General features: G+C 43.2%; 1 protein-coding gene across 4 annotated transcripts in view; it reads right to left on the bottom strand.

Annotated features, from left to right (window-relative positions):
* Positions 1 to 11499, bottom strand: part of TGFA (transforming growth factor alpha) — a 116861-nt gene extending 105362 nt beyond the window's left edge. For 2 of the 4 annotated variants that reach the window (XM_058683787.1, XM_058683789.1), the window contains exon 1: positions 11151 to 11499. In XM_058683787.1, coding sequence (XP_058539770.1) covers positions 11151 to 11190 — 40 coding nt within the window. In that variant the 5' untranslated portion in view covers positions 11191 to 11499. Of the gene's footprint in view, positions 1 to 10587; positions 11101 to 11150 lie in introns of those variants that run through there. The other 2 variants (XM_058683786.1, XM_058683785.1) reach the window with 2 other exon arrangements.
* Between the last annotated feature and the right edge of the window lie 12568 nt (positions 11500 to 24067).

Below are 24067 nucleotides of genomic sequence, written 5' to 3'. Positions count from 1 at the left end.
GCAGAGTGTGTAATTGCAAACCTCTCATTTATCTGCTTCAGCCACTTTTGTGTCACCGCATTACGTGTACCATTTAGCCAGTTAATCTCCTGCACCTCTTGGAAGTAATTACCCAGAGAATGCCTCTGACCTGGCAAGAGATGACGAAACAGCAGTAAAGGTGCATCTGTCCTTTAAGTGCCCAGGAGAATTGTTTACTGACCTCATTCAAACTCAGATCAAAGGCCCTAAAGAACTCAAGCTGAAGATATGGTCTCTTTGTAAGAATCCAATATTTTTTTTTACTGAGAAGTTCTGATCGTAAAAACAAAAAAGAACCAAAAAGCAAATGAGCAAATGGCAAAAATCTCCCACACCAGTACTGGCTGTCTTGCTTCAAACACTCTAGTGGCATCTCATGGACACAGTAGTGTATTTGGAGGTTTTTAAACTTTTTATTTTATTTTATTTTATTTTATTTTTTTAACGTTTTTTATTTATTTTTGGGACAGAGAGAGACAGAGCATGAATGGGGGAGGGGCAGAGAGAGAGAGGGAGACACAGAATCGGAAACAGGCTCCAGGCTCCGAGCCATCAGCCCAGAGCCTGATGGCGGGGCTCGAACTCACGGACCGCGAGATCGTGACCTGGCTGAAGTCGGACGCTTAACCGACTGCGCCACCCAGGCGCCCCTAAACTTTTTAAAGCTTGAGCCAACAGGAAGCTAGTTAGTAGCCTTTGCTAGAAATTACAATGCTACGCATCATCCAAATCAGAAATGGCATTACTATAACAACTTTGGCACATACAGTTATGCAAATAAACTGGTTATTTCCCTGGGCTCCTGGGAACACTATTAAAATGAAGCCTTCGCTTGAATTTGGTTTAAGATTAAAAAGAAGGGGCGCCTGGGTGGCTCAGTCGGTTAAGCGTCCGACTTCGGCTCAGGTCACGATATCGCGGTTTGTGAGTTCGAGCCCTGCATGGGGCTCTGTGCTGACAGCTCAGAGTCTGGAGCCTGGTTCAGATTCTGTGTCTCCCTCTCTCTCTGCCCCTCCCCTGTTCATGCTCTGTCTCTCCCTGTGAATGAAAGGAAGGAAGGAAGGAAGAAAGATAGATAGATAGATTTTGGGTCCCCCCCTCCAAGTATTATCAAGAAAAACAAACTTAAAAATGTATTTTGTTTTGGGGGCCTAGGTACTTACTTATTTTCATATTTGGTAAAGTCACATTAGCTGGGACCACAGATGCAAAAGAAAACTTTAAGTTAAAATGAGATTGTTTACAAATCTATGCTAGAAATTTAGAAATCTGAATTGAATAGATGGTGAGGAAAATAATTACCAAAAATGACTCAAGAGGTGGAAAATTTAAACTGACCACTAGCAATTTCTTTCAAACCTTCACAGAGCCATTTGCTTCCATATCTCAACTACTTAAGAGTATATAACAGACGGAATGTTTTAAAATGTATTTTATAGGGGCGCCTGGGTGGCGCAGTCGGTTAAGCGTCCGACTTCAGCCAGGTCACGATCTCGCGGTCCGTGAGTTCGAGCCCCGCGTCAGGCTCTGGGCTGATGGCTCAGAGCCTGGAGCCTGTTTCCGATTCTGTGTCTCCCTCTCTCTCTGCCCCTCCCCCATTCATGCTCTGTCTCTCTCTGTCCCAAAAATAAATAAAAAACGTTGAAAAAAAAATGTATTTTATAAAGCTGACATAATGCTGATATCAAAACCTAAAAAGGAGGGGCACCTGGGTGGCTCAGTTGGTTGAGCATCTTGATTTCGGCTCAGGTCATGATCTCAGGTCATAACCATAGGACAGAGCCCGAGTTGGGCTCATTGCTGAGCGTGGAGCCTGCTTAAGATTCTTTCTCTCTCCCTCTCTGCCCCTCTCCCTCACTCACACTCTCTTAAATAAAAAACAAAAAACAAAACACAAAACAGAACACTAAAAAAGAAAACAAGGCCTCCAAACTTCAGAATGGATCAAATCCAGCAGTATGTACAGAGAATAATCCCACAGAGCCAAGGAGGGTTCATTCCGGGGAAGTGAAGGATGGCTTTAACATAATCAGGTCAATAAAAGTCCTCAAAACATTTGAAAAAAGCAAGACCCACAACTCGTATTATCTCCTCTGCTTTAAAAAACAAAGCTAGGGGCGCCTGGGTGGCGCAGTCAGTTAAGCATCCGACTTCAGCCAGGTCACGATCTCGCGGTCCGTGAGTTCGAGCCCCGCGTCAGGCTCTGGGCTGATGGCTCGGAGCCTGGAGCCTGTTTCCGATTCTGTGTCTCCCTCTCTCTCTGCCCCTCCCCCATTCATGCTCTGTCTCTCTCTGTCCCAAAAATAAATTAAAAAAACGTTGAAAAAAAAAATTTTTTTAATAAAAAACAAAGCTAAATGCCAAATCTTTTAGTAGGTTATAAAGTGCATTTTATTAACGTGATAAAGTTTATTTGTATATATACACATACAGTAAAACCTTGGATTGCGAGTAACTTGTTCTGCCAGTGTTCTGCAAGATGAGCAAACACTTCCAATATATTTTAACTTGATAAACGAGTGATGTCTTGCAATGTGAGTAATATGTGACGGTAAATGTCACGTGATCACAACTGAGCCAAATGGTTCTTGAAATTCACTTTGATATACAAGTGCTTTGGATTACAAGCATGTTTCTGGGACAGATTATGCTCACAAACCACGGTTTTACTATATATACATTTTCACACCTATGTATATATAATATGTCCTCACATATACATAATCACAAAGTCATCCTTAACTGTTTATGCTACAAATATTATCAGTAAGTCAAGAAAAATGAAAGGATATCTATTGCCTTTTAAAAAATGTTCTTTGGGGTGCCTGACTGGCTCAGTCAGTTAAGCGTCCCACTTCGGCTCAGGTCATGATCTCACAGTTCTGGAGTTCGAGCCCCGCATGGGACCCTGGGCTGACAGCTCAGAGCCTGAAGCCTGCTTCTGATTCTATGTCTCCCTTTCTCTTTGCCCCTTCCCCACTCAGTCTCTCTCCTCTCAAAAATAAATAAATATTTAAAAAATAAATTAAAAAAAAATAAAAAATGTTCTTCAAATTCTAGCCAGCTATAAGAAAAAGTAGTAAGGGCTAAAAATATGGAATGGAAGGAGGAAAAGCTATCACTATTCAAGATTACATGATCATGTACCGGCAAACCAAAGAGAATAAACTGAAGGACTATTAGAATTAACAAAACCCATTACAAAAGAAATATATATTTTTATTTTTATTATTTTTTTTAATTTTTTGATGTTTTTATTTATTTTTGAGACAGAGAGAGACAGAGCATGAGCAGGGGAGGGGCAGAGAGAGAGGGAGACACAGAATCTGAAGCAGGCTCCAGGCTCTGAGCTGTCAGCACAGAGCCCGACGTGGGGCTCGAACTCACAAACCGTGAGATCATGAAGTGATCTGAAGTCGGACGCCCACCCGACTGAGCCACCCAGGTGCCCCAGAAATATATATTTTTAAATACTAGCAACAACCAGTTATAATAGAGAGCAGGAAGAAATATCTAACTCACTAAAACACAAGCTCTAGGTCTTATTTTTGGCTGATTCCCTAGCATCTAGAAGCTGTCTTGGCACAGAATAGGTGCTCAATAAACATTTGCAGAATACATGTATGAACAAATTCACAATAAGTGCAAAAATACAAAATAATAGAACCAAATTAAATACAAATTCAAGTACTTATAGGAATTTAGCATGGGATAAAAATGGAATATCAAAACCACAGTAGACAGGATAGATTATTCCACAAATAGCAATTGAGACCATTAACTGGTTGACTATTAAAAAAAATGAAATGTGAGTTGTACTTCATACCATATAAAAGAATAGATTCTAGATAGAATAGTTGAACATAATATATGAGACTTAGGAGAAAAAAAATAAGTAAATATTTGCCTTATCTTAGGCAAGATTTTCCTTGTCTTAGGAAGGTTCTCCTAACTGTGTAAGTGATGGCAGAGAGCTTAAAGGGGAAAGATATATTTTTTTGGTTTCTGCTACATAAAAACCTTTGGTATATCAAAAATACCATAACCAAAAAAGATATACAATAAATGGGGAAACACCTGCAAAATATTAATATCCTTTTTATATAAATGGTTATTATAAAGCTCTAAGGATGCTCAATCAATATGAAAAAAAATTGAAAAGATTAAGTTGCAAATAAGATGACATGGCCAACAAAAATAATTTAGTCATCTCAGCAAATATTAAATATGAAGCCTGGACTGAGGTCTCCAATCAACTTGGCAAATGTTAAAACTAACTTCTAGAGTTATGGAAGATTCAAGAAAATGGTGTTCATACACTGCTGGTGGGAGAAAAGACCAATTGCTAGGAATTTTTCTAAAGATGTGCCAAACATTTATGTACACAAATGTCTGTTGTATCATTTATCTTCCTTGATTTCAGGCATTTTAATATAGGCTTGTTAAAAAAAATTAACCAATTGAAACCAAGGCACTGTCCTATATATACAGTTCTATGCCTTTCTAAGTTTAATAGACCATGAAACCTTTATTCTTTCAAATAGCTACATAGCAAATCATTGTACTGTTGTACAAAGATAACTTGTTTAAGGAATCTCCTTAAATAGTTATAACAGTGGGTACTGGCAACTTGTTATTGTTATAAACTAATCAATAATCACCATCCTTTACATTTTTATTTGCGTATTTAGGCAACTATTTAAACAGGATATATATCAAAAAGTGGAACTGATAACCCAAGTTATGCCCGCCTAAAATTGATAGCTATTGCCACACTACCTTCCAAAACAGTTGTATCAACTTATATTCTCAATAGTGTGCAGATTCTTCACAGTGAGAAATGGGAAAAATGTATATGGACAAAAGTGTTTCAAAATTGGTTAATTATATTAAATCTAGTCAAGCGGTTATTTCCCAGCCACTAGGAATGATGTAATGGGTGAATGTTTAATGACTTAAAAAATGAATGACTTAAAAAGTGTTTATTATGAAGGTTGTTAAATTGCAAAAACAAGTAAGTTAAACAGTGTGAATCCATCAAAATTCAGATATGCTTTCAAAGAATATCTACCTATATATTCATCCATAGGCTCTATAACAAAATGTTAATCATGGTTATCTTTGGGTGTTAGAACAACAGGTCACTGAAACACTTTTTTCTCTTATGCTTTCCAGAATTTGCAAATGGTCTAGAAAAGGGGAAAAATGTTTTTCTGCAATCATTAAAAACATTAAATCCTAATCTATTTTTGAAAAATAACAATAAAACAATTATTCTGAAGACTAATTGTATCAGCATTGGTAGAATTTGTATGCAACCACCCTTGATAGTTTAGGATAAATGTTAACTATGTGGCCAATTGTTTGCCAACAGAGTCTACACTACCCCAGAGGGTCCTCAAGTGTGTAGTGGTCTCCTCTGAGGTTCCACTTGTGCTCTAGATGGGCCAAGGGCAGAGATGAACACCCAGGATCTCTGCCTCTAAAGAATCCCCAACTGCTAGAGAGGACAAGCACCAACCAATGTTAATCCAAGGCAGGACATGGAGGGAGCAGAGCGCTGCTGCTGAGGTTCCCAGACAGAAAAGTTAACACATTCAAAGATAAAACCAAAAAACGTAAGACAATAGCTGGCTGGTGTTCTGTAAGTTACACAAGCTTGTTACACAAAGGAGTTACGCATACATCCCTTCTTGAGGAAGTCCTAACCATTTCTCTACAAGTACTTGAGAAATGCAAACACTAGAGTGGGGGAAACTGAATGCTTTTCAAGGTAAGGAAGCAGACAACAAAAAATTAAAAGCAAAAGTGCTGAGCATAGAATTCACTTGACTAGGGGAGAGACTCCATGTGAAATTGTGTTTCCTATGACTTGAGGGGGGAAAAAGGCACTAGCAAATATAAAACTCCATTTCAACAAACTTCTTTTTCCAAGCCCAGGTAACAACTATTTACGTCATATTCAATACAACCAATTCATTTTTTTCAGTTTATTTATTTATTGTGTGTGTGTGAGAGACAGAGAGAGAGACAGAGAGAGAGAGACAGAGAAAGAGAGAAACAGAATCCTAAGCAGGCTCCGGGCTGACAGCACCAATGTGGGGCTCGAACTCACAAACCATGAGATCATGACCTGAGCTGAAACCAAGAACCAGACACTTAATTGACTAAGCCACCCAGGCACCCCAGTACAACCAATTCATAATGTGTCAAAAGACTACCCAGATTTTTGGAGTTGGTCTAAAGAGAATGTGCCTTGTACTTGAAGAGCTCCAAAGAGATGGTTCTGGTAGCCTAGATTTTAGGCTTTCCTGATTCTATGAAAGATTTTTTATACTTGACATTTCACAAGGGAAAAAAAAAGGCAAAACAAAACCAGAAGTCACTGTAAAAGTGCTCGAATTCTCCATCTAGATGCAATCTTAAATATATTAGCCTTCAGCATAAAATTAAATTCGTACTTTAAAATGAGGTGATTAAAAATAGTTGAAATGACAGCCAAACAACGGTTAATTTTTGGCAACCCCCCAAAAAAGAAAGCGGGAGATGCTTAGCATTGGTCAGCTTAAGTCTAATGAGAGAAGATGGTCACATTTTCCAGAGGTAAAGGTCAAGGACACTTATGACAATTAAGAGATCTCAGCAAGAGTTCTAACTCTGCTCTGGTCAGCAAGACAGGCCACAGAAGCACCTTTAATAATGGCTCGTAAATCCACAGCAGCATTCATAAACATCAGCACATACTTTATTTATTTATTTATTTATTTTAATTTTTTTCAATGTTTATTTATTTTTGAGACAGAGAGACAGAGCATGAACGGGGGAGGGGCAGAGAGAGAGGGAGACACAGAATCTGAAACAGGCTCCAGGCTCTGAGCGGTCAGCACAGAGCCTGACGCGGGGCTCGAACTCACGGACCGCGAGATCATGACCTGAGCCGAAGTCGGCCGCTTAACCGACTGAGCCACCCAGGCGCCCCAGCACATACTTTAGATAAAACGCAACTGGGTAAGCCAGAAGCTTCCCTAACAGGAACCGGCTGAAGAGCAGTGGTTCTCCAAGGGCCCCTCTCCTCTCCTCCCCACCAGCAGCTTAAGCTACACCTGGACACTTGTCAGACATGCAAACTCCTACCTCCTGCCAGGCAACCTGGTTTACCAAGCCCTCCAGGTGGCTGTGATTTGAGGCACGCTGTGGAAGGTCCTATAGAGGTTTTACATGTGAAACCAGGCACAAGATACCCAATTCAGTGTGCCACGCTAATCCCATTTTGGCTGACCCAACCTCCACTTCCCAATGCCCATCCCTTTCAGCGGGCAGTCCACAGAGTAGGACTTTGTTCAAACACACTTTCAAAAGGCCCTTAGAGATAGGTCTAATGGAAAAGTCAGCTATTTTTCCTATGTTACCATAGTAACAGGAAGCATCATTTACTCCTGTAAGAAAGGTCCCCTTTGCAGGGGACATTGAATATTTACAGAAAGATCTCTTTATCCTAGGAAACCAAATTTTGGAAAAGCAAATATGGGAAACTTAGCCTCTAAGCCTTCCATATACACCTTTACAGCCCATGTTCTAAGTGAACTTTCCCTAATTATGGCTGCCCAATAAGGAAAACATGTGTCCTGGGCAAACCTCCACTGTCTACTCTGAAAGACATCATTTCCATGTAATGGAGAAGAGGGCTGTCTTACTTCATGCCCTCTACTGGTCCCTCAGTCCCAAATCCACAGGGAAGCTGACCTGCTTCATCTGTACCCATCCTTAATGACACCTGGGGTCCTAGGACCCTTCTTTAGGTTACAACCAGTCCTCCTTCTGGGAACTGCCATAAACATAATGGTTATTTCTGGATTATAAAATCCATTTCTGTATTATAAAATCAATTTCATTTTGTGTGTAGTCCTTTATAAGTATAGTTTATACATAGCTTCTATATTTACCATCTCATTTGATTCTCCTAACAGCCTGTGAGGTGGGTGCAGTTTTATTATTCCCACTTTACAGGTAAGAAAACTGGAACTTAGTGCTGACTTCAATAAACTGACCACTGAACACTGAGAAAATACAAATGTTTTGCATCAAAAATTAAAGAATTCATGACGTCCAAAAAAAAAAAAATCCCAAACTTGCTTGAATTGGCATCTGCCAAATAACCCTCACTAAATCATTAAGTGGGTTTTTAGGTTGGGTGGTATTTTCTGGCTTAGGAAAGGTGGGGAGCTAGAAGATAAGACAGACAAACTTTCCAGCTACAGAATGGACACAATCTGCTGTAACATCTGGAATTCTATGGGGTTCAAAGTTATAACAACAATGGTGATGATGGCACTAAGATTAAGATTAATTCAATTCTTACTACGTGACAGGCACCATTCTATGTTTGTTAAATATATCCAACAATCCTGTTAATTTCACAGATGAGCAAAACAAGACACAGAAAAGCTAAGTGACTTGCCCAGGATCACACCATCTTGTTCCCTGCTCACAGAGGAGGATGTGGGACTGAAGGTGCCAAGCTCCTACGAGGTGTGCCCGGTCAGTGACGGAAATCTGACATGGAGGCAGCCACCACAGGAACCCGGATCACATTTCCAATGTTGCCATTTAAGCAACAGTCTCCACACTCTTCCAGCCAAAACATCAATCATCGCTCAGGTTCCAAGTAATCAGGAGCATCAGCTGAGACTCCAAACAACCAGTTTCTTTTCAGACTGTCTCCACGAAGATTGGGGAGGAGGGGAGAGATCTCGGCTTTCTAGATTTGCCGATTTGCCTGGAACTGCCTTCAACCAATTTAAGAGAAATTAGAGAGGAAATATGCAAATTGAAGATGCATGTGGCACTGATGAGTGCTATTCAGTAATCTAGCAGAAAGTGAGGTGGGAGGCAGAAGTTGTAGTCAATGATCAGAACTAAAGCCTTAAGAAAAAAGAAATATAAATTTAAAAAATGGTGTAAAGTACTCCTACCTTCTTTTTCCTTTTTTTTCTCTTTCCAACTGCTCATATTTTATTTATTTTTTTTATTTATTTTTTGGGGGGATTGGTAAAGCTCTTTATTTTTTTTATTTTTTTTATATATGAAATTTATTGTCAAATTGGTTTCCATACAACACCCAGTGAAACTGCTCATATTTTAGAACTGTATGAGCCAGCTTTTACATACTGATCAATCTTTTTAAGTTTATACATTCTTTTCTTAAGAAACAAAGATCAGGTTGAACTCCGAGGCAAAAAGGAAAAATAACATGACGAATGCATGCAATCTTCATGGGCAAGGGCAGGGCAACTTTCAAAGGTGCCTTCAAACTTGTTCACCATCTTTTCCTGCCTCTAATTTTCACTGAATAACCTAAGACTGCCTTCAGATCCTAGGAGTCCAACAGAAAACCCAATTTAACAGCAAGTTCTAGGGTATTCCATATAATCTCACCTTCAGGAAAAGTCCCCAAACTGGGAGATGGGACTCTAGTGACCAACCACAGTTAAGTGACCTTTCAACCCCTTGATTCTCCCACACTCTAACAATCCTGGCCTAAGTACTTACTCACTGTGGGCTTTGGGTACTTCACCTTCCTCCTCTGTAAAACAGGGAAGATAATACCTTCTTCATCAGGTTGGTGGGAAAATTAAATGAATAGCACTTATTAATTAAATGAAAAGCACTTAGAACAGTGCCTGGCACAGAGTAAGTGCTCAAATAGCATAAGCTATTATTACTACTAGAATTTGCAAACAAACAAAAAACACTACAAAGGTACCTGCAGACAGGAGGCTTCTGATGTACCAGTAATGTTTTGTTGCTTTAAAAACCATCGAAAATCAGAACCGTCAATACAAAAAATTAAAAAGGTTTTGTAAACGGGGAGGAAAAGCCATCCATAATCATGCCACCTGTTGGTGAGTTTCAGGGTAAGCTACATCTCTGAGCCTGGGTTCCACCACTGCTCCGTTTCCCTCTAAAACGATGCCTCCCCTCCTGCTGCGGTTCTTAACCAGCGTTTCATGGGCAGAATTACAGGCGGGTCCGTGAGCCCTCTGAAACTGTACAGGAACTGGGTGAGGCTGCGGCTCTGGGCATTTTTTAAGGGGAAGGGCTCCACAGCTTTTCTCAGGCTACAATAAATTATCCAGGTAGGAGCAACTTGCTTTATAGGGTTAAGCTCAGGGGATGTCGACTGAGCAATTCATTTTACGGAAGCTGCACCAATAAACCTGAACACCTGGGCTGTTAACCAGCTATCTCAATAGCAGAGAGGCCCGGCACGGAGAGGGGCGAGAGCCCGCCAGGCAGCGCACTGCACTGCGCCCCTTACCCCTTACATACGGTCCTGTGAACTTCACCGCGGAAAAACTCACGGGCTCCACAGACGAGACCCAGGTTTGGCGAGTTTAACTTTCCCTCCCTTCCCCCAACTCGCGTTCCCTTCCAAGAACAAACGCAAAGGAAATTGGCAACGCTCCGTCTAGGGTTTCACTCCTGCCCTCGGCTGACACTTAAACCACTTCTCCCAGGGAAGTTAATTAAAAGCACAATTAATCCGCACAAAAATCCAAAACATACCCCAAAGCTCAAGAGCTCCTGAAGTTAGAAGACTGAGGGCTCCTCTGCTGATTGTGACCTTCTGCCCGTCACTGGGTCTCAGGGGTAGGCAGGGGATACGACCGGGAAGAGGCATAGGGTCTGACGCCAGCCACCTTCTCCGCGTCTATGCTTACCGCCACCAGTGAGGACGGGCTTGGTTGGAGACAGCCAGGTATGCAGGTAGGTGTGGGCAAGTGTACGAACACCGAGCCGCGGCGGATTAAAGTTCAAGCCCGTTCGCACACCGCTTCCCCTTCCCCGGCCGGCGTTCTCACGCACGGCCCAGGCGGCCACTCCCCGGGGAAAGCCTGGGCGCTCGACGGTCCCCCTCTTTGGAATGGGCTCCTCCAAAACCCTAGTAAGCCCTCGTGACTTCCACTGCCCCCCACCCCCAGCCTCCAACCCTTGAAAAGCATGAACCTCCCTCGACTCTCCTAGGCGGGCGCAGAAAACCCCCAGGAAAAAGAAATGGAGGGGCCAGCGGAAAGCGGGGTGTCGCCGAGGGCAGGTGGCTCAGGGCGCGCAGCAGGCAGCGTACGTACCCAGAGCGAGCAAGGCGAGCTGTCCAGCCGAGGGGATCATCTTACGGGCGGCGGGCAGCAGGCGCTCCAGCCTCCTGCCCTACCTGCGGTGCCCGAGTGGCGAAGCGGCGCCGCGCTGCGGGGGAAAAAGGCGCCGGCGAGGCAAGGCCAGCCCCCGGCGCGGGCGGGCGGAGGCAGGACCGAACGCTCTCTGCTGCACTCACCCTGACGCGCGGCCGGCCGGGCGGAAATGGGAAGGCGGTTACCGTCACCTCTCCGCCACTCGGGGACCGGGCCACTGCGGACCACCCTCCCTCCCCGATGGGGGTGCCCCCCTACGGCCACAGCGGGTGGGGGTTTGGGGCTGGGGGCGGGGACGCCGCGCGCACAGTGCAGGGCGCGGGCGGCGGGCGGGGCGGGGCGAGCGGGGAATCTCGGAACCCCGCCGCGCTAGCCGGGCACCCAGGCGGAGGGAAAGGCAGGAAGCGCCCGACTTCAGACACCACCCTCAGACTAGCAGCGCAGTGCGGCCGCGGCGGGGCTCGAGCGTCCGGGCGCGGTGGTCGCTTCCAGGCTCTGCGCGGGGGAGCGGAGCCGCCCGGGCGTCCGGCACCTGCGCGGACGGCCGCTGCGGGGGGCTCTCCCCGCTGGGACTGCAGACGCGCCCCGGAACGGGACCTGAGAGCCTCGCCCGCCGCCTGCCAAAGACTTGGCCAGAGGAAAGGGCTCCCCAGTATCCAGCAAAGAATTTGTTAAACCAGGTTTCCAACCTGCACCCCTATCCCAGCTGAGAATTCTCGATTCTAGGGATGCCGGCCAGGGCACAGCCACCCCAAGTTGTCAGGCGGCGTTGTGGAGATCAGCGAGCTTCCGCACATCTGGCCTGGGATTAATAATGAAGATGGGTCTCTAAGGGGCACCTGGTTATCCACCATTATTACTACCATTCAGGCCGCCCCCCACCCCGACCCCGCCACAGGCAGCCGGGGCCAAGAACAGGGTAGCTAGCATGCAGCCTGGTGGGCCCAGAGAGAGGGATGTATGGGCTGGAGCCACCTGGGTGTCCCTTTCAGGATTTGTGGCCTGGAGCTCGCCCCCAGTGCTGGAATTTGGGGAAGTGGAGAGGGAAGACATTCTGGGTAGAGAATGGACGACCCATAGGTTTCTTGGGGACCATCCATAAGTTCCCTTAGGACCGTCCATAGGGGACAGTATGCTCCCAGGAGGCAGTGACCCATCCTATACCAGATGCCCCAAGCTGAGGGACACTCTTCTCCTGGCCCCACCAGACTAGGAGGAGATACACCCACTTTCCTTGGAGGATGGGGATGGGGGGAGTCTCTTGATGTTTTCTTGGCCTAAAACTCGGACTCTCAGGTTTGACTTTTGTTAAGTTTGTTTCATATGAGCTGAGGGGCCTAATTCTGAAAAGGAAGCATCAGGCCATTGGCCTTGACATTTGGCAGCAAATACCAGTGTAGAAAGGGATTTTGAAAACAGTGTGAATTTACTTTGAGAAGCCATTCCTTTCAATACAATTGTCAGAGGATACCTTGCTGTTCTCTCAACCTTTAATAATCTGCAGTGAGGGTTGTGTGCTAAGTCCTGGAGTGCACCTTTTCCTGTATCCATACCATGCTTGTACAGGGTGAATGCACACAGACTCTCTCTTTAGTAAGTGGTTCCTGACTCCCTGATTCAGTGTTCACCTCTTTAGGCTGGTGTTAACCTATTTTGATGGCTTTTCCATCTCCTTCCTAGACTGGCCTGCCTTGGTTACAGGAGCGAAGAAATCCATTTTCAATGGCCTTCTCCTGTTCTCCAGGACCCCCAGCTAGGACTGGAGAATGGACCCATCGCCCCGTTTCCTGCTAGAATGCACACATCAAGTTCACTGTGGCTGAGAGCTAGCTGTCCAGGCTGGCAAGAGTGGGTTGAGCAGTCTCCCCTTCTCTTTCTCCTGCCCACACACAAAGTCGTAGGTGGGGGGAAGTAGCAGCAGAATCAAACCAATGAGCTTATCCCCTTCAGGTCTGTAAAATCTTTTTAATCAAGAGATAATTTGATATCTTGTAAACTAAAGAGTACTCAAATCAAAGTACATCGAATGCTTTGGAATCATTAATTCTCCACCAACATGTTCAGGAGCCAGCCCACATGTGCAGTTTTATAAACCTTCCAACTCATTCAAGTCAAACAGATAATCAACATTTTCTTAAAAAAACATCTGTAGCATTTCTTGGTAAACTGAGTTGAGGTAGTTTTTGAACACTTATTTATAGAAGTAGGAGGAAACCCAATATCCTAAAATGTGAACATTCTGCCTTTGGCATCTTCCACATCTCATTGAATCCTCATAGCAACCCTTATGAGGTAGAGTCCATCTTCCTTTTATTTGAAAATAATTGAGACCCAGAGAACTTAGAAAATAACCAGAGTTCCAAAGCCTGCGAGAGCCTGATTTTGAAAGCAAAACAAGCTGGTTCAAGGCTGATATGTTGGCTTCTATGCTTTGCTGCCTCAGTTACCACATTTTTAATGAGGATAATACTGAACTCACTGGGCTGATGTGGGGACTAGATGCAAGAATTTATTTGCATGTGTAGCACAGTATTTATCAAAAAATATAGCTATTGTTTAAAGAAAATCTCTCTCAGTGGACATATCTTCTCCTCTCTCAATTTCCTACCATTACCTTTATCACTTCCGTATCAGTTCCTTTGCTCATGCCTGTTCATGTGTGTGTGTGTATGTGTGTGTGTGTGCCTTCCTTTTTTTTATTTTTTTTTATTTTTTATTTTTTTTATTTTTGGGACAGAGAGAGACAGAGCATGAACGGGGGAGGGACAGAGAGAGAGGGAGACACAGAATCGGAAACAGGCTCCAGGCTCCGAGCCATCAGCCCAGAGCCCGACGCGGGGCTCGAACTCACGGACCGCGAGATCGTGACCTGGCTGAAGTCGGACGCTTAACCGACTGCGCCACCCAGGCGCCCCATATGGGGAGAGTTTCATAGGCTCATTGGGAGCCATGGATTTAGTTTCTCAGCCTGTGGTATAAGAGGAAAGAGGGGGGAAAATTACAGAATGCTGTTTAGAGCCAAGAAATCATTTTTTTTTAAAGGGTGGTGTGCTCTTTTTGTGTTTTAGCTGTATGGAATACGTGGCTGTCTGAGCTGCATGAAGTTTTAGCTGTGGCCCCTAAAGCTCTGCGGAGATGTGAGTGTGTTCCTTCACCTATAGGCGCTGCAGCTCCCTCGCCAGGCCACCTGGTTTCTGTGTGCATGTGGGGCCTGGTGACTGCGTGGCCTTCCCACCAGGAATACGCCTGGGCTGCCTTTGCACACCCTTGCTTCAGCTGGCCTTGAGCTCAAGGACAGTGCCTTCTGTACTAAGCCAGTGACAGCCTCTCCTCCCTGTGCAAACAAGAGAACTATGTTATGTTCTACTCAGAAGCTGGTAAAATCCCACTGTCACTTTTCCCCTTCCTTCTACATACTTATTACAGAGTGTATGGTTTAAAGAGTCCCCTTCTTCACTGTAATCAGCCTCCCCCTCCTTCCTGATTCATCTGGGAAGTGATTATGGGGCCATAAGCACCAGAGTCTTCCCTGAATGATTCAAACCAGCTAAGCTCGCTGTTGAGCTCGGCAGTTACCCAAGATATTAGGGAGTAAATGGCCTGGACACTCATGGGGAGGAAGCACGGCTCTGGGCTACAGCACTGAATGGACTGCGATTCCTACAGACAAGCTTCAGAGAGCAATGACCAGAGTTGGTTTCGGGTGGCAGCTGCAGATGGAGTGCTCTGAGGGAAAACAGGAAGGGGTGCCTGGCCCAATAGGATGGCAAAAGTCAAATGTCATCTGTGTATGAGAGAGAGGGAGAGAGAGAGAAAGAAAGGTTTTATAAAGAACTCTGGAGAACTGTGTTTAGACAGGAGATTTGACTGTGCGGAGGGATTTAGGGACAGAAATCTAGTCCAATGTAAGGTATTGTCCAAGTATCAGCCCCCTCTGCAGCCTCAGCTGTCAATGTCCTCCTTACCTGTAGCCAAAAGAAAAAATAGGAAACTTTGTGCTGAATCATTTTTACAGTTTTCATCAGCATAATGGGTGGGGTGTGAAGCCCTGAGAGGCATTTGCTTCATCCTCAGCTACCTGGGTGATTTTCATGGCCAATGTTCTCCAGAGACTGATCTGACCTTCTGCTTAATGTCTTCCACCCTCCAGCTCTCAAGCCTACTTCCGGAATGCACACTGAAGTTATATATTGAGCTTGGCTCTGTCCTCCACGAGGGATATCACAGCATGGCTCTAATGCCCAGTCATGAAGTCTGGAGGTTGATGGCTCTACATGTGGTCTAAGCAGCTCCAGGACATTAAGGCACAGGTCAGAGTTTCTGAGACAGAGTTACCAGCTGGCTGCTACAACTAAAGACATTCATTTGCTCATATAGTTTGTGAACTGCCTAGCTGACCAGGATGCAGTAGAGGTACCCAGAGGATGCAGCTCAGCTGATGTCCAACCATTCCAGCTAGCACGCTTGGAGGCAGAAGAGCTATGCCCTGGATCCTGTCTTTGCTGCCCTTGCCCCAACAGCCACAGCTTTCTGAGAAGAAGATTGGCCCCAGAATTCTCAGGAGTTGGAGGGAAAAGTCCTAAATTAAACACCTAGAAATCCTTAGGCAAGCAAAACTAACAATTTTGATGGAAATAGGGTAGTGATGATCCAGAAAAGCAACAGGGAGGCAGCGAAAAGGAAGCATAAAGAACTGAGCAAGGAGAAATCAAAGAAAGAGAGGTACAAAGAGGAGTGGGTAATTTAGTTTTCAGTGATGGCTCAGTCTGCCTGATAAACTCAAGAAATTCTCCTTAAGCTCAGAGGAAAAGGACAAAAGAAATTGTGAGAGATAAAAGTTGAGACAGAGAAAAGACAAAGCCAAGATATTAAAAATCTTTTCATAACGAGGAGAAACTGTTCTTGTACCCTACATCGGAGGAGTCAGTGACACCAGGAGGGGTTATACATCCCATAGGTCTATAAGGTGGAGGGGACTTTGTCTAAAGGGCCTATGAAAAGTACAAGGACAGACTTCCACTCTGTGACAGGCATTTAAACCCTCACATTGAACTTCTCATCCTGCCTTTCTTCCAAACTCCCATTGAAACAGCCAAAGGAAAATAATGATAGGGGAAAATCTGTCATTCTTCAAAACTGAAGAAGGATTACACCCACATACCAGACATTTCAAGGAATTTCTGTGAGACTTAATGCAGATGAAACCAGTTTGAGAGAAGGGTTTGACAACCTTCAATTCCCCTCACAGAAAAGAACCTCTCCAGGGAGGGACCCCCACCAGGACCCAGTGATGCTCCCAGAGTTGGTGGTGACAAGGGCTGTGGGCAAAAATTAATCCCAGAAAAGTCAGGACGGGCAAATCTCCTTCGTCTTGAAGCATGCAGGATTGCCCAGGTATGGGGGTGCACACAGGACAAGGGTCCCACTGGGGGCTCACATTTGATGCCTGGCACAGAGAGAACATTGCCAAGGAGCTAGCTTGATGTGGTTACGTGCAGGGAAAAGAAACTCTTTAATATGAAGGCGAAACTGCTCTTTTGAGCGTCTCCACAGACAACTGGCTCTTAATTGTTTCCTTTCATCCATTCATTCATGACAAGCCTGCTATGTTCCAGGCACTGAGTTAGGCACTAGGGATTCGACAATGGACAAGTAGAGTGTTCTCTGTTTTGTGAAGTCACTCAAAAGAATTCAGCTTACCTCAGAAAAAAAAAAATCATCTTTGCATTTGCTACATAAATGCCAAAGACCACAAAGCAATATGCATGGAATTTTGAGGGGAGAGGACTGTGACACAAATTTGTTTCTTATCAAGATATCTTAGACAAGCAGCTCTAAAAAACATAAACTATTCAGATACCACCCAACTGAGAGAAAAAAAAAAAAGACTCTACATAAAAGTGTTCCAGAAAAGCAAATAAACTCAACAATGCAAGAGAAATAGTGTAAAAGAAATGGCAGTGAGTGATGGAAACAATAGAACTTAATGAATGAACCTTATGCCTGATTTTGAATACATTGTGGCATTCCTGTGGATGCCAGAAGGATGCACATTTTCCTTCCCTTCCTACTGAGAGAATCCCAATTTTGTGTGATCACAACATGCCCTGACCCAGAGGGTGAAGCAAGACAACTCATTGCTCATTGTTGACGTTTGGCCGAGGGCTGGGTATGTGACTGAGTTCTGGCCAATGAAATGTCAGGGAAAGTCTCCTGTCAGGCTTCTGGGGGAAGAATTGCTTCCTGATATAGACGGGTAGTGAGGTGGCCTGACCTTTCTTCCTCCCTTGAAGATGGTTGTCTAGGGATGAAATATCTGGAGTATGACATCAACCTTGTGACCACGAGGAGAAGGCCAAGAGAATCTGAGAGAGGCCCACATAGCACCTTGACATTTAAGAGCTACTGAACCAACATGGACCTGCCTCCCTCCACCCTCCTTTCTGTATGGTGTAATTAAATGCCTTTAATGTCAAAGCCACTGTTAGGTAGTTTGATATGTGAAGCTAATGGTATGGTTGGAAATTTAACAAAATTATAGAAGATAATTCTTGAAAGAACACATATATGCATTGGTTAGGATTTAGAGTTAAGTAATCATAATCATCTAAATCTAAAGGCCCAGGTTATTATAGACACTTGGAGGACAGGATGGCATAGGAGAAGGGAAAGCAAAAATGTGCTTATTTTGTCCTTTTTCCTCGAAGAGCTGCTGTAAAATTCTTTTGTTTGATAGATACATCAAATCACTAAACATTTTTAAAAGTAACCAGTAACAGAACAAAAATTGAACATGTAACATTCAAATTTCTAGAGGAAAAAGGGAGTGGAGGGAGAGAGGGGGAGACAGAGGGAGGGAGAGAGATTGAGTTAGCAAGAAATGTGAAAACCAGAAAGCACATATATGATCAGATGGTATTAAACAAGCATAAATGTATCTGTATTCCCATAACTTTAACTGACCTTTTAATTTTTTTTTTAACGTTTATTTATTTTTGGGACAGAGAGAGACAGAGCATGAACAGGGGAGGGGCAGAGAGAGAGGGAGACACAGAATCGGAAGCAGGCTCCAGGCTCTGAGCCATCAGCCCAGAGCCCGACGCGGGGCTCGAACTCACGGACCGCGAGATGGTGACCTGAACTGAAGTCGGACGCTTAACCGACTGAGCCACCCAGGCGCCCCTAACTGACCTTTTAAAAGACAAAATCTAACTAGAAGCTTTTAAGAAACAGACTCAACAGTGATACAAAAAGCAAAAACGGGTGCTTGGGTGGCTTAGTCGGTTAAGCATCCAACTTTGGCTCAGGTCATGATCTCATGGTTGATGGGTTTGAGCTGCACACCAGGCTCTGTGCTGACAGTGTGGATCCTGCTTGGGATTCTTCTCCCTCTCTCTCTGCCCCTGTCCCACTCTCCCTTTCTCTCTCTCAAAATAAATAAATAAACTTAAAAAAAAAAAAGCTAAAACAATTGCCCTGTAAGTGCAGACCAAAAGAAATCTGATGAGGCAATATAATTATGAGAAATCTAAAATTTGTAGGATAAAAAAAAGAGGAATTAGATTACAAACCAGATCATTTTGGTCAAAACTATTAGAAATATAAGGAGATAAGAAGGACTGAAGAGACAAATTATAGTCCATGTGTGGCAGAATGTCACGTTAATGGCCCCCCAGTGAAGCATATTTCCTGTCACCCATGGCTTTGTGTAGTCCCCTCCCATACTGAATCCGGGTTGAGCCACGCATCTTGCTTAGTTCAGTGGGACTTCAGTGAACAAGAAGGATGGTACAAGCAAATAGTTACAAACACTTTTGTGCATTACAGCTTGCTTTCTGCCGTCATGGGTAGAAGCCCCATCTAGTCTACCAGAGGATGGGAAGCCACGTGGGGCAGAAAGAAGCCACCATTCCTTAACCTAGCCCCGTCTGGTCCACCAGTTGAATTCAGTTGGAAGAGTGAACCCAGCCAACTCACAGAGTCATGAAAAATAATCAAATGTCATTGTTTTAAACTATAAATTTTGGGTTTGTTTGTAGCAATAGATAATAGTTTGTTATGTAGCAATAGATAATGGATATGCTTTTTGAAATCTGAGCATTTCTTTCTATCTGTGGCACCTCAAAAGGGTAAAAATTAAGTAAAGTTGTGATGAATTTGAATAATTTATCTAATACAATTAATTTCATATATACAAATCAAGATGTTTTCTTCTGTAAATATAAACACATTCCTTTCAAATATTCATAGAAGATGTTTAAGGAACGATTGTATGCTGACCCTCAAATGAAACCTTAAAAAATTCTAAGAAGAAAAAACTGTTTAGGCTACAGTCACTAACTACAATACAATTAAATTAGAACTTAATAACAAAGGACAACTTAAATGTACAATCACTTGGAAATAAAATTTTGTCTTCCTAAATTACTCTTGGATCTAAGAGAAAAATTAAAATTATGCAATGAAGTAAGTAATGAAAACATTTGGGGATTCAGCCAAAGCTGTGCAAAGAAACATTTGTAGCCACAAATTTTCTTTTATTATTAAGAAATAATAGACAATGAAGTACCAATTTAACTGAAGTAGAAATTAAAAAAAGAAAACTCTAAGGAAAGCAGAAATACGAGGTCACACAATTAAGGCACAAATTAATGAATTAGGAAAAGCAAAAAATCAGAGAATAAATGCAAGAACATTTTTGAGAAGAATGGTAAAAGTATGGCAAAAAGAGGAAAACTTTACAGCATTGGGAATGAGAAGTAGGATAGAACATATGTAGAAAAGATCTTTAAATTATAAGAAAATAGTATGTATGACTCAATGAGTTTGAAAAATCTCATTAAAACTATTAACTTTTCTAGGAAAATATAATTGCCAAATTGGCTTAAGAAGAAGTAGAAATTTGAAAAGACTAATAATCAGAGAAGAAATGGAAAAGTTGTTAAACAGTTACTCTGTAAAAGATGCCTTCTCCACAGTTATAAAGTATATTTCTTTTAGCCCTCGAGGAATTTAATGTCCTTGCTATATAAAAGTTCTAGAACATAAAAGAGGATAAAAAGTATCCCAATTCAGTCTTTTAAACTAAAATAACCCTGATATCCCAAACTAACAAAAGTGAAAAAATAAATAAATAAGGGGGGGAGGAGCCCAAACTAAAGACCAATCTGACTTAAAAGCACAGATGAAAAAAAGTAAAATACAATGTTAGCAAATCAAATCCAAAATGTTATTTAAAACAATTTACTATGACTAAGTAGAGTTTGCTCTGGTAATTCAGGTAATATTTTATCAACGTAAATAATTACATTTTAAGTTGAGATGTAATGGGCATATAACATTAATCTTACCTGTACAACGTAATGATTCAATATTTGTATATACTGCAAAATGATCACCATAATAAGTCTAGATAAATGCATCCCACGTGTAATTACACTTTTTCCATATTTTATTTATTTCTAAATGTTTATGTATTTATTATTTTGAGAGAGAGAGTGAGAGAGTGCACGCAAGCAGGGGAGGGGCAGAGAGAGAGGGAGAGAGAATCCCAGGAAGGCTCTGTGCTGTCATCAAAGAGCCCAGGGTGGGGCTCAAATTCACGAACTGTGAGATCATGACCTGCGCCAAAATCAAGAGTCAGACATTTAACCTACTCAGCTACCCAGGTGCCCTTTTTTTCACATTTTAATTTTTTTAATGTTTATTTCTGAGAGAGAGAGACAGACACAGAGAGAGAGACAGCGCGATCAGGGGAGAGGCAGAGAGAGGGAGACACAGAATCGGAAGCAGGCTCCAGGCTCCGAGCTGTCAGCACAGAGCCTAAATGGGGCTCAAACCCACAAACCGTGAGATCATGACCTGAGCCCAAGTCGGACACCCAACCGACTGAACCACCCAAGTGCACCCCCACTTTTTCAGATTTTAAAATCAAAGATAAAATATAATTATCTCTATAGTTGTGGGAAAAGTTCTTAGTTACCTAGAAATAGACTACTTCATTAACATAAGGAAATCCTGTGTCAAATCAGCATGCATAAAATCCTTCATTTGAAAACATTAGAAGCATTCCCATTAGCAGGCAGGAAGCAAACAAGAATGCTAATTAACATTCTGCATACAATTTGATTTGGAAGTGAAGAACTTTAAGGTTTTTGGAACTCGTTAACTTTCCCAATTCTTTCTGCACTGATTTGCAATAATACCTTCACCATACCACAAATCTGTTATGTTCTTGGTCCCGCCCATCCCAGGCTTTATACTCTGTATTACTAATTTGTCTATCTCTGTCCCCTAATTTACACTGTTTTGCATTATTTTAACTTCATAATATGTTCTTATGTGTATTTTAAACCACACACACACACACACACACACACACACACACGAGGGTACCCAAAGTGTCCTACAGAAAAGTTTAACAAATTAAGACTCCAACCAGCTGTGTGGTAGGCAGTTTCCTGTATTAGGTATTTTTCCCCAAGCCAAGATAATATAAATCATAGGTTTGGGGGGTCACATATACCTTGGAGAATCTAATGAAAACTATGAAGGGTCTTCCCCACCATCCCCATACAGCTCTGTCTGTATCTGTATCCTTATCTGCTTCTATCTACATTTATATACCAAATTGTGCATATTATTATATGCATTTACAGACCCTGAAGCTTATGCATGGACCCCAGGTTAACAGCAACTGAAATATTCATTTATACTTATTCCACCACCTTTTACATTTAATTCTTAAATCCAACTGACATGCTTCGAGGGATTCTTTACAATACATTCCTAACAAATGTACAGTATGATCCAAACACACATAGAGAAACAGATAAAGGCTATAGAGATACCGAAACGTCTGACCCTTGTGTCTGGGTGGTTAAAGTGAGGGATTCTCTGTCTATTCTCTGTACTTCTCCTGATTTAAATATTCCACAATGAAGAAACTGATTTCTTTCAGAAAGAAAGGCAGTGAGGGGCAGTGTGGTGGATTTCAGTTGCCGAGAAAGAGCCACTTTTCACGGTAGAGGTGACCATGGGTGGGTCTGGAGAGATGAAGTTTGAACACCAACTGTTTGCGCTGCTGCCCCAGCAGGGGCAGGAATGGGCCCCATCTCACTCTCGAGACACAGGGCCTCAGTGTGTGCCCGGCCTGTGATGGGCCGATACCGCGCTCCTCGAACAAGGGCCCTGTGTCTGCCACTGTCCAGCACAAAGGACAGAGGTCCCCTGTTTACTTTGGATTAGAAACGCTCAAATGAAGGACAGCAAAAACATTTGAATTTTCCTTCTTTTCAGTTTCTTACCAAAAAAAATGTGAATTGGGGACTTTTTGGCATCTTCCCTGAATAAAAATCAATCAGACTAGATTGCCGAGGGAGTCTTCAAGAGCTTCCCTTGTTTATTTTATTTTATTATTTTTTTAGGTTTATGGTATAAAAGCTAAGAAGTAGCAGTGACTGACCAGGCCCCTGAATTGTCCATTCATTTCCCAGGAAATGGGGCATTCCCAGTACCTTGGTCAGCTGGAACAAGTGACTTTTGACCTTTTGCAACAAGCCCATTACAGGCTGGAAGCACCCACAGATTCATGGCCAAGCCCTGTCCTCCCTCCCTCCGGTCTAACCTCCCACACATCGGAATACTCTTTTCCTCTCGGATACTCATTCAAAGCCCCATCTCTTAGGAAATGAGACCCACAAAAGGATCAAAGTTTTATCAGGCAAAGGATTCTTTACATCGTAAAAGTCAAGGTGGTTCTACATTGAGAGACTGTGCCTGAGGCTACAGGGAATAGGCTCTTGAAGGTGACGGTGACACAAATTGTATGCAGGCGTGTAGTTTCTGGGTTCAGATCCTAGCTCTGGCACTGAGGAGCCAAAGACAACTTTCTAAACCTTTCTAATTGTCCATTTTTTAACCTGCACCATGGGGATAATCCTTACACCCAGCACAGAGAGTCCTGGATGAAGCTGAAATGAGGCGATGTGTGTAAAGGGTGTGATCACAGCCGTGTTACTGCTGTGACCTGCAGCTGTTGTCACCTCGAATGGGACAGGCAGTCGCAGTATTTGCCCAATTTGGGCAGATGGGCCCAAACCGATGCGCTTGTAGCTCTGGCAAAGCACAGCTTGCATGGACAGTGGTGTTCTGCCTGACACCAGCTCCTTCTTGAGGAGCTACCATAGCATCAGTAACGGTCAAAGGGGGTGGACACCTAGGGGAGGGGCTTTTGTGCTGCACATCTGACCCTGCCCTCTGAGTCTGATGAGCTCTTCTAGCAGTGTGAGATTGAGAAGGGCCACCTGTGAGGTGAGGTGTCCCCATCAGGGGTGTGTGGTGTGCAAATGGACGGTATTGAAAGGGGAAACGCGAGACACTGGTTTACATCCACGTGATCATCCCCGGCGCTGTCGAATCTCAGCAGTCACTAACACCAGAGGCAAATGCCTGAAGGGACATTTGCTTGTCACATTCCAGATCCAGAGAGTCCCTCATTCAGTTCTTCTAGGGATGTTATTTAGAGTTGAGACCCTGAGACACCAAGCAGAATAGCTAGCTAGCCGGTGAGGTGGGCATTCCCACTTCTCTTTAGCCACTGAGTTTTTATTGGCCACCAGCAGGAACATAGAAAAAAAAGTAAGCCAGTGGATTTTAAGATAGAACTAAGATCACACAAAGAAAACTCCTAAGTGTTAAGCCATTCTATCACACACTTCTCAGAGTTCCAGTGAAAACTAGCATTTCTTCCTACCATGGGTAGATGAGCAGTTTCTAGAGCAGAAGTGATTGCTCGGACAAATAACCAGAAGGCAAAAGTCAGTAATAAGTTATCTGGAAGTCCACGTGGCAAGTGG

The sequence above is a fragment of the Neofelis nebulosa genome, chromosome 9 (genome assembly GCF_028018385.1).
Source record: "Neofelis nebulosa isolate mNeoNeb1 chromosome 9, mNeoNeb1.pri, whole genome shotgun sequence".
In the NCBI taxonomy this organism is placed as follows: Eukaryota; Metazoa; Chordata; class Mammalia; order Carnivora; family Felidae; genus Neofelis; species Neofelis nebulosa.
The sequence above is the reverse complement of the archived record's forward strand: the minus strand, read 5'-3'. Positions and strand labels throughout refer to the sequence as shown.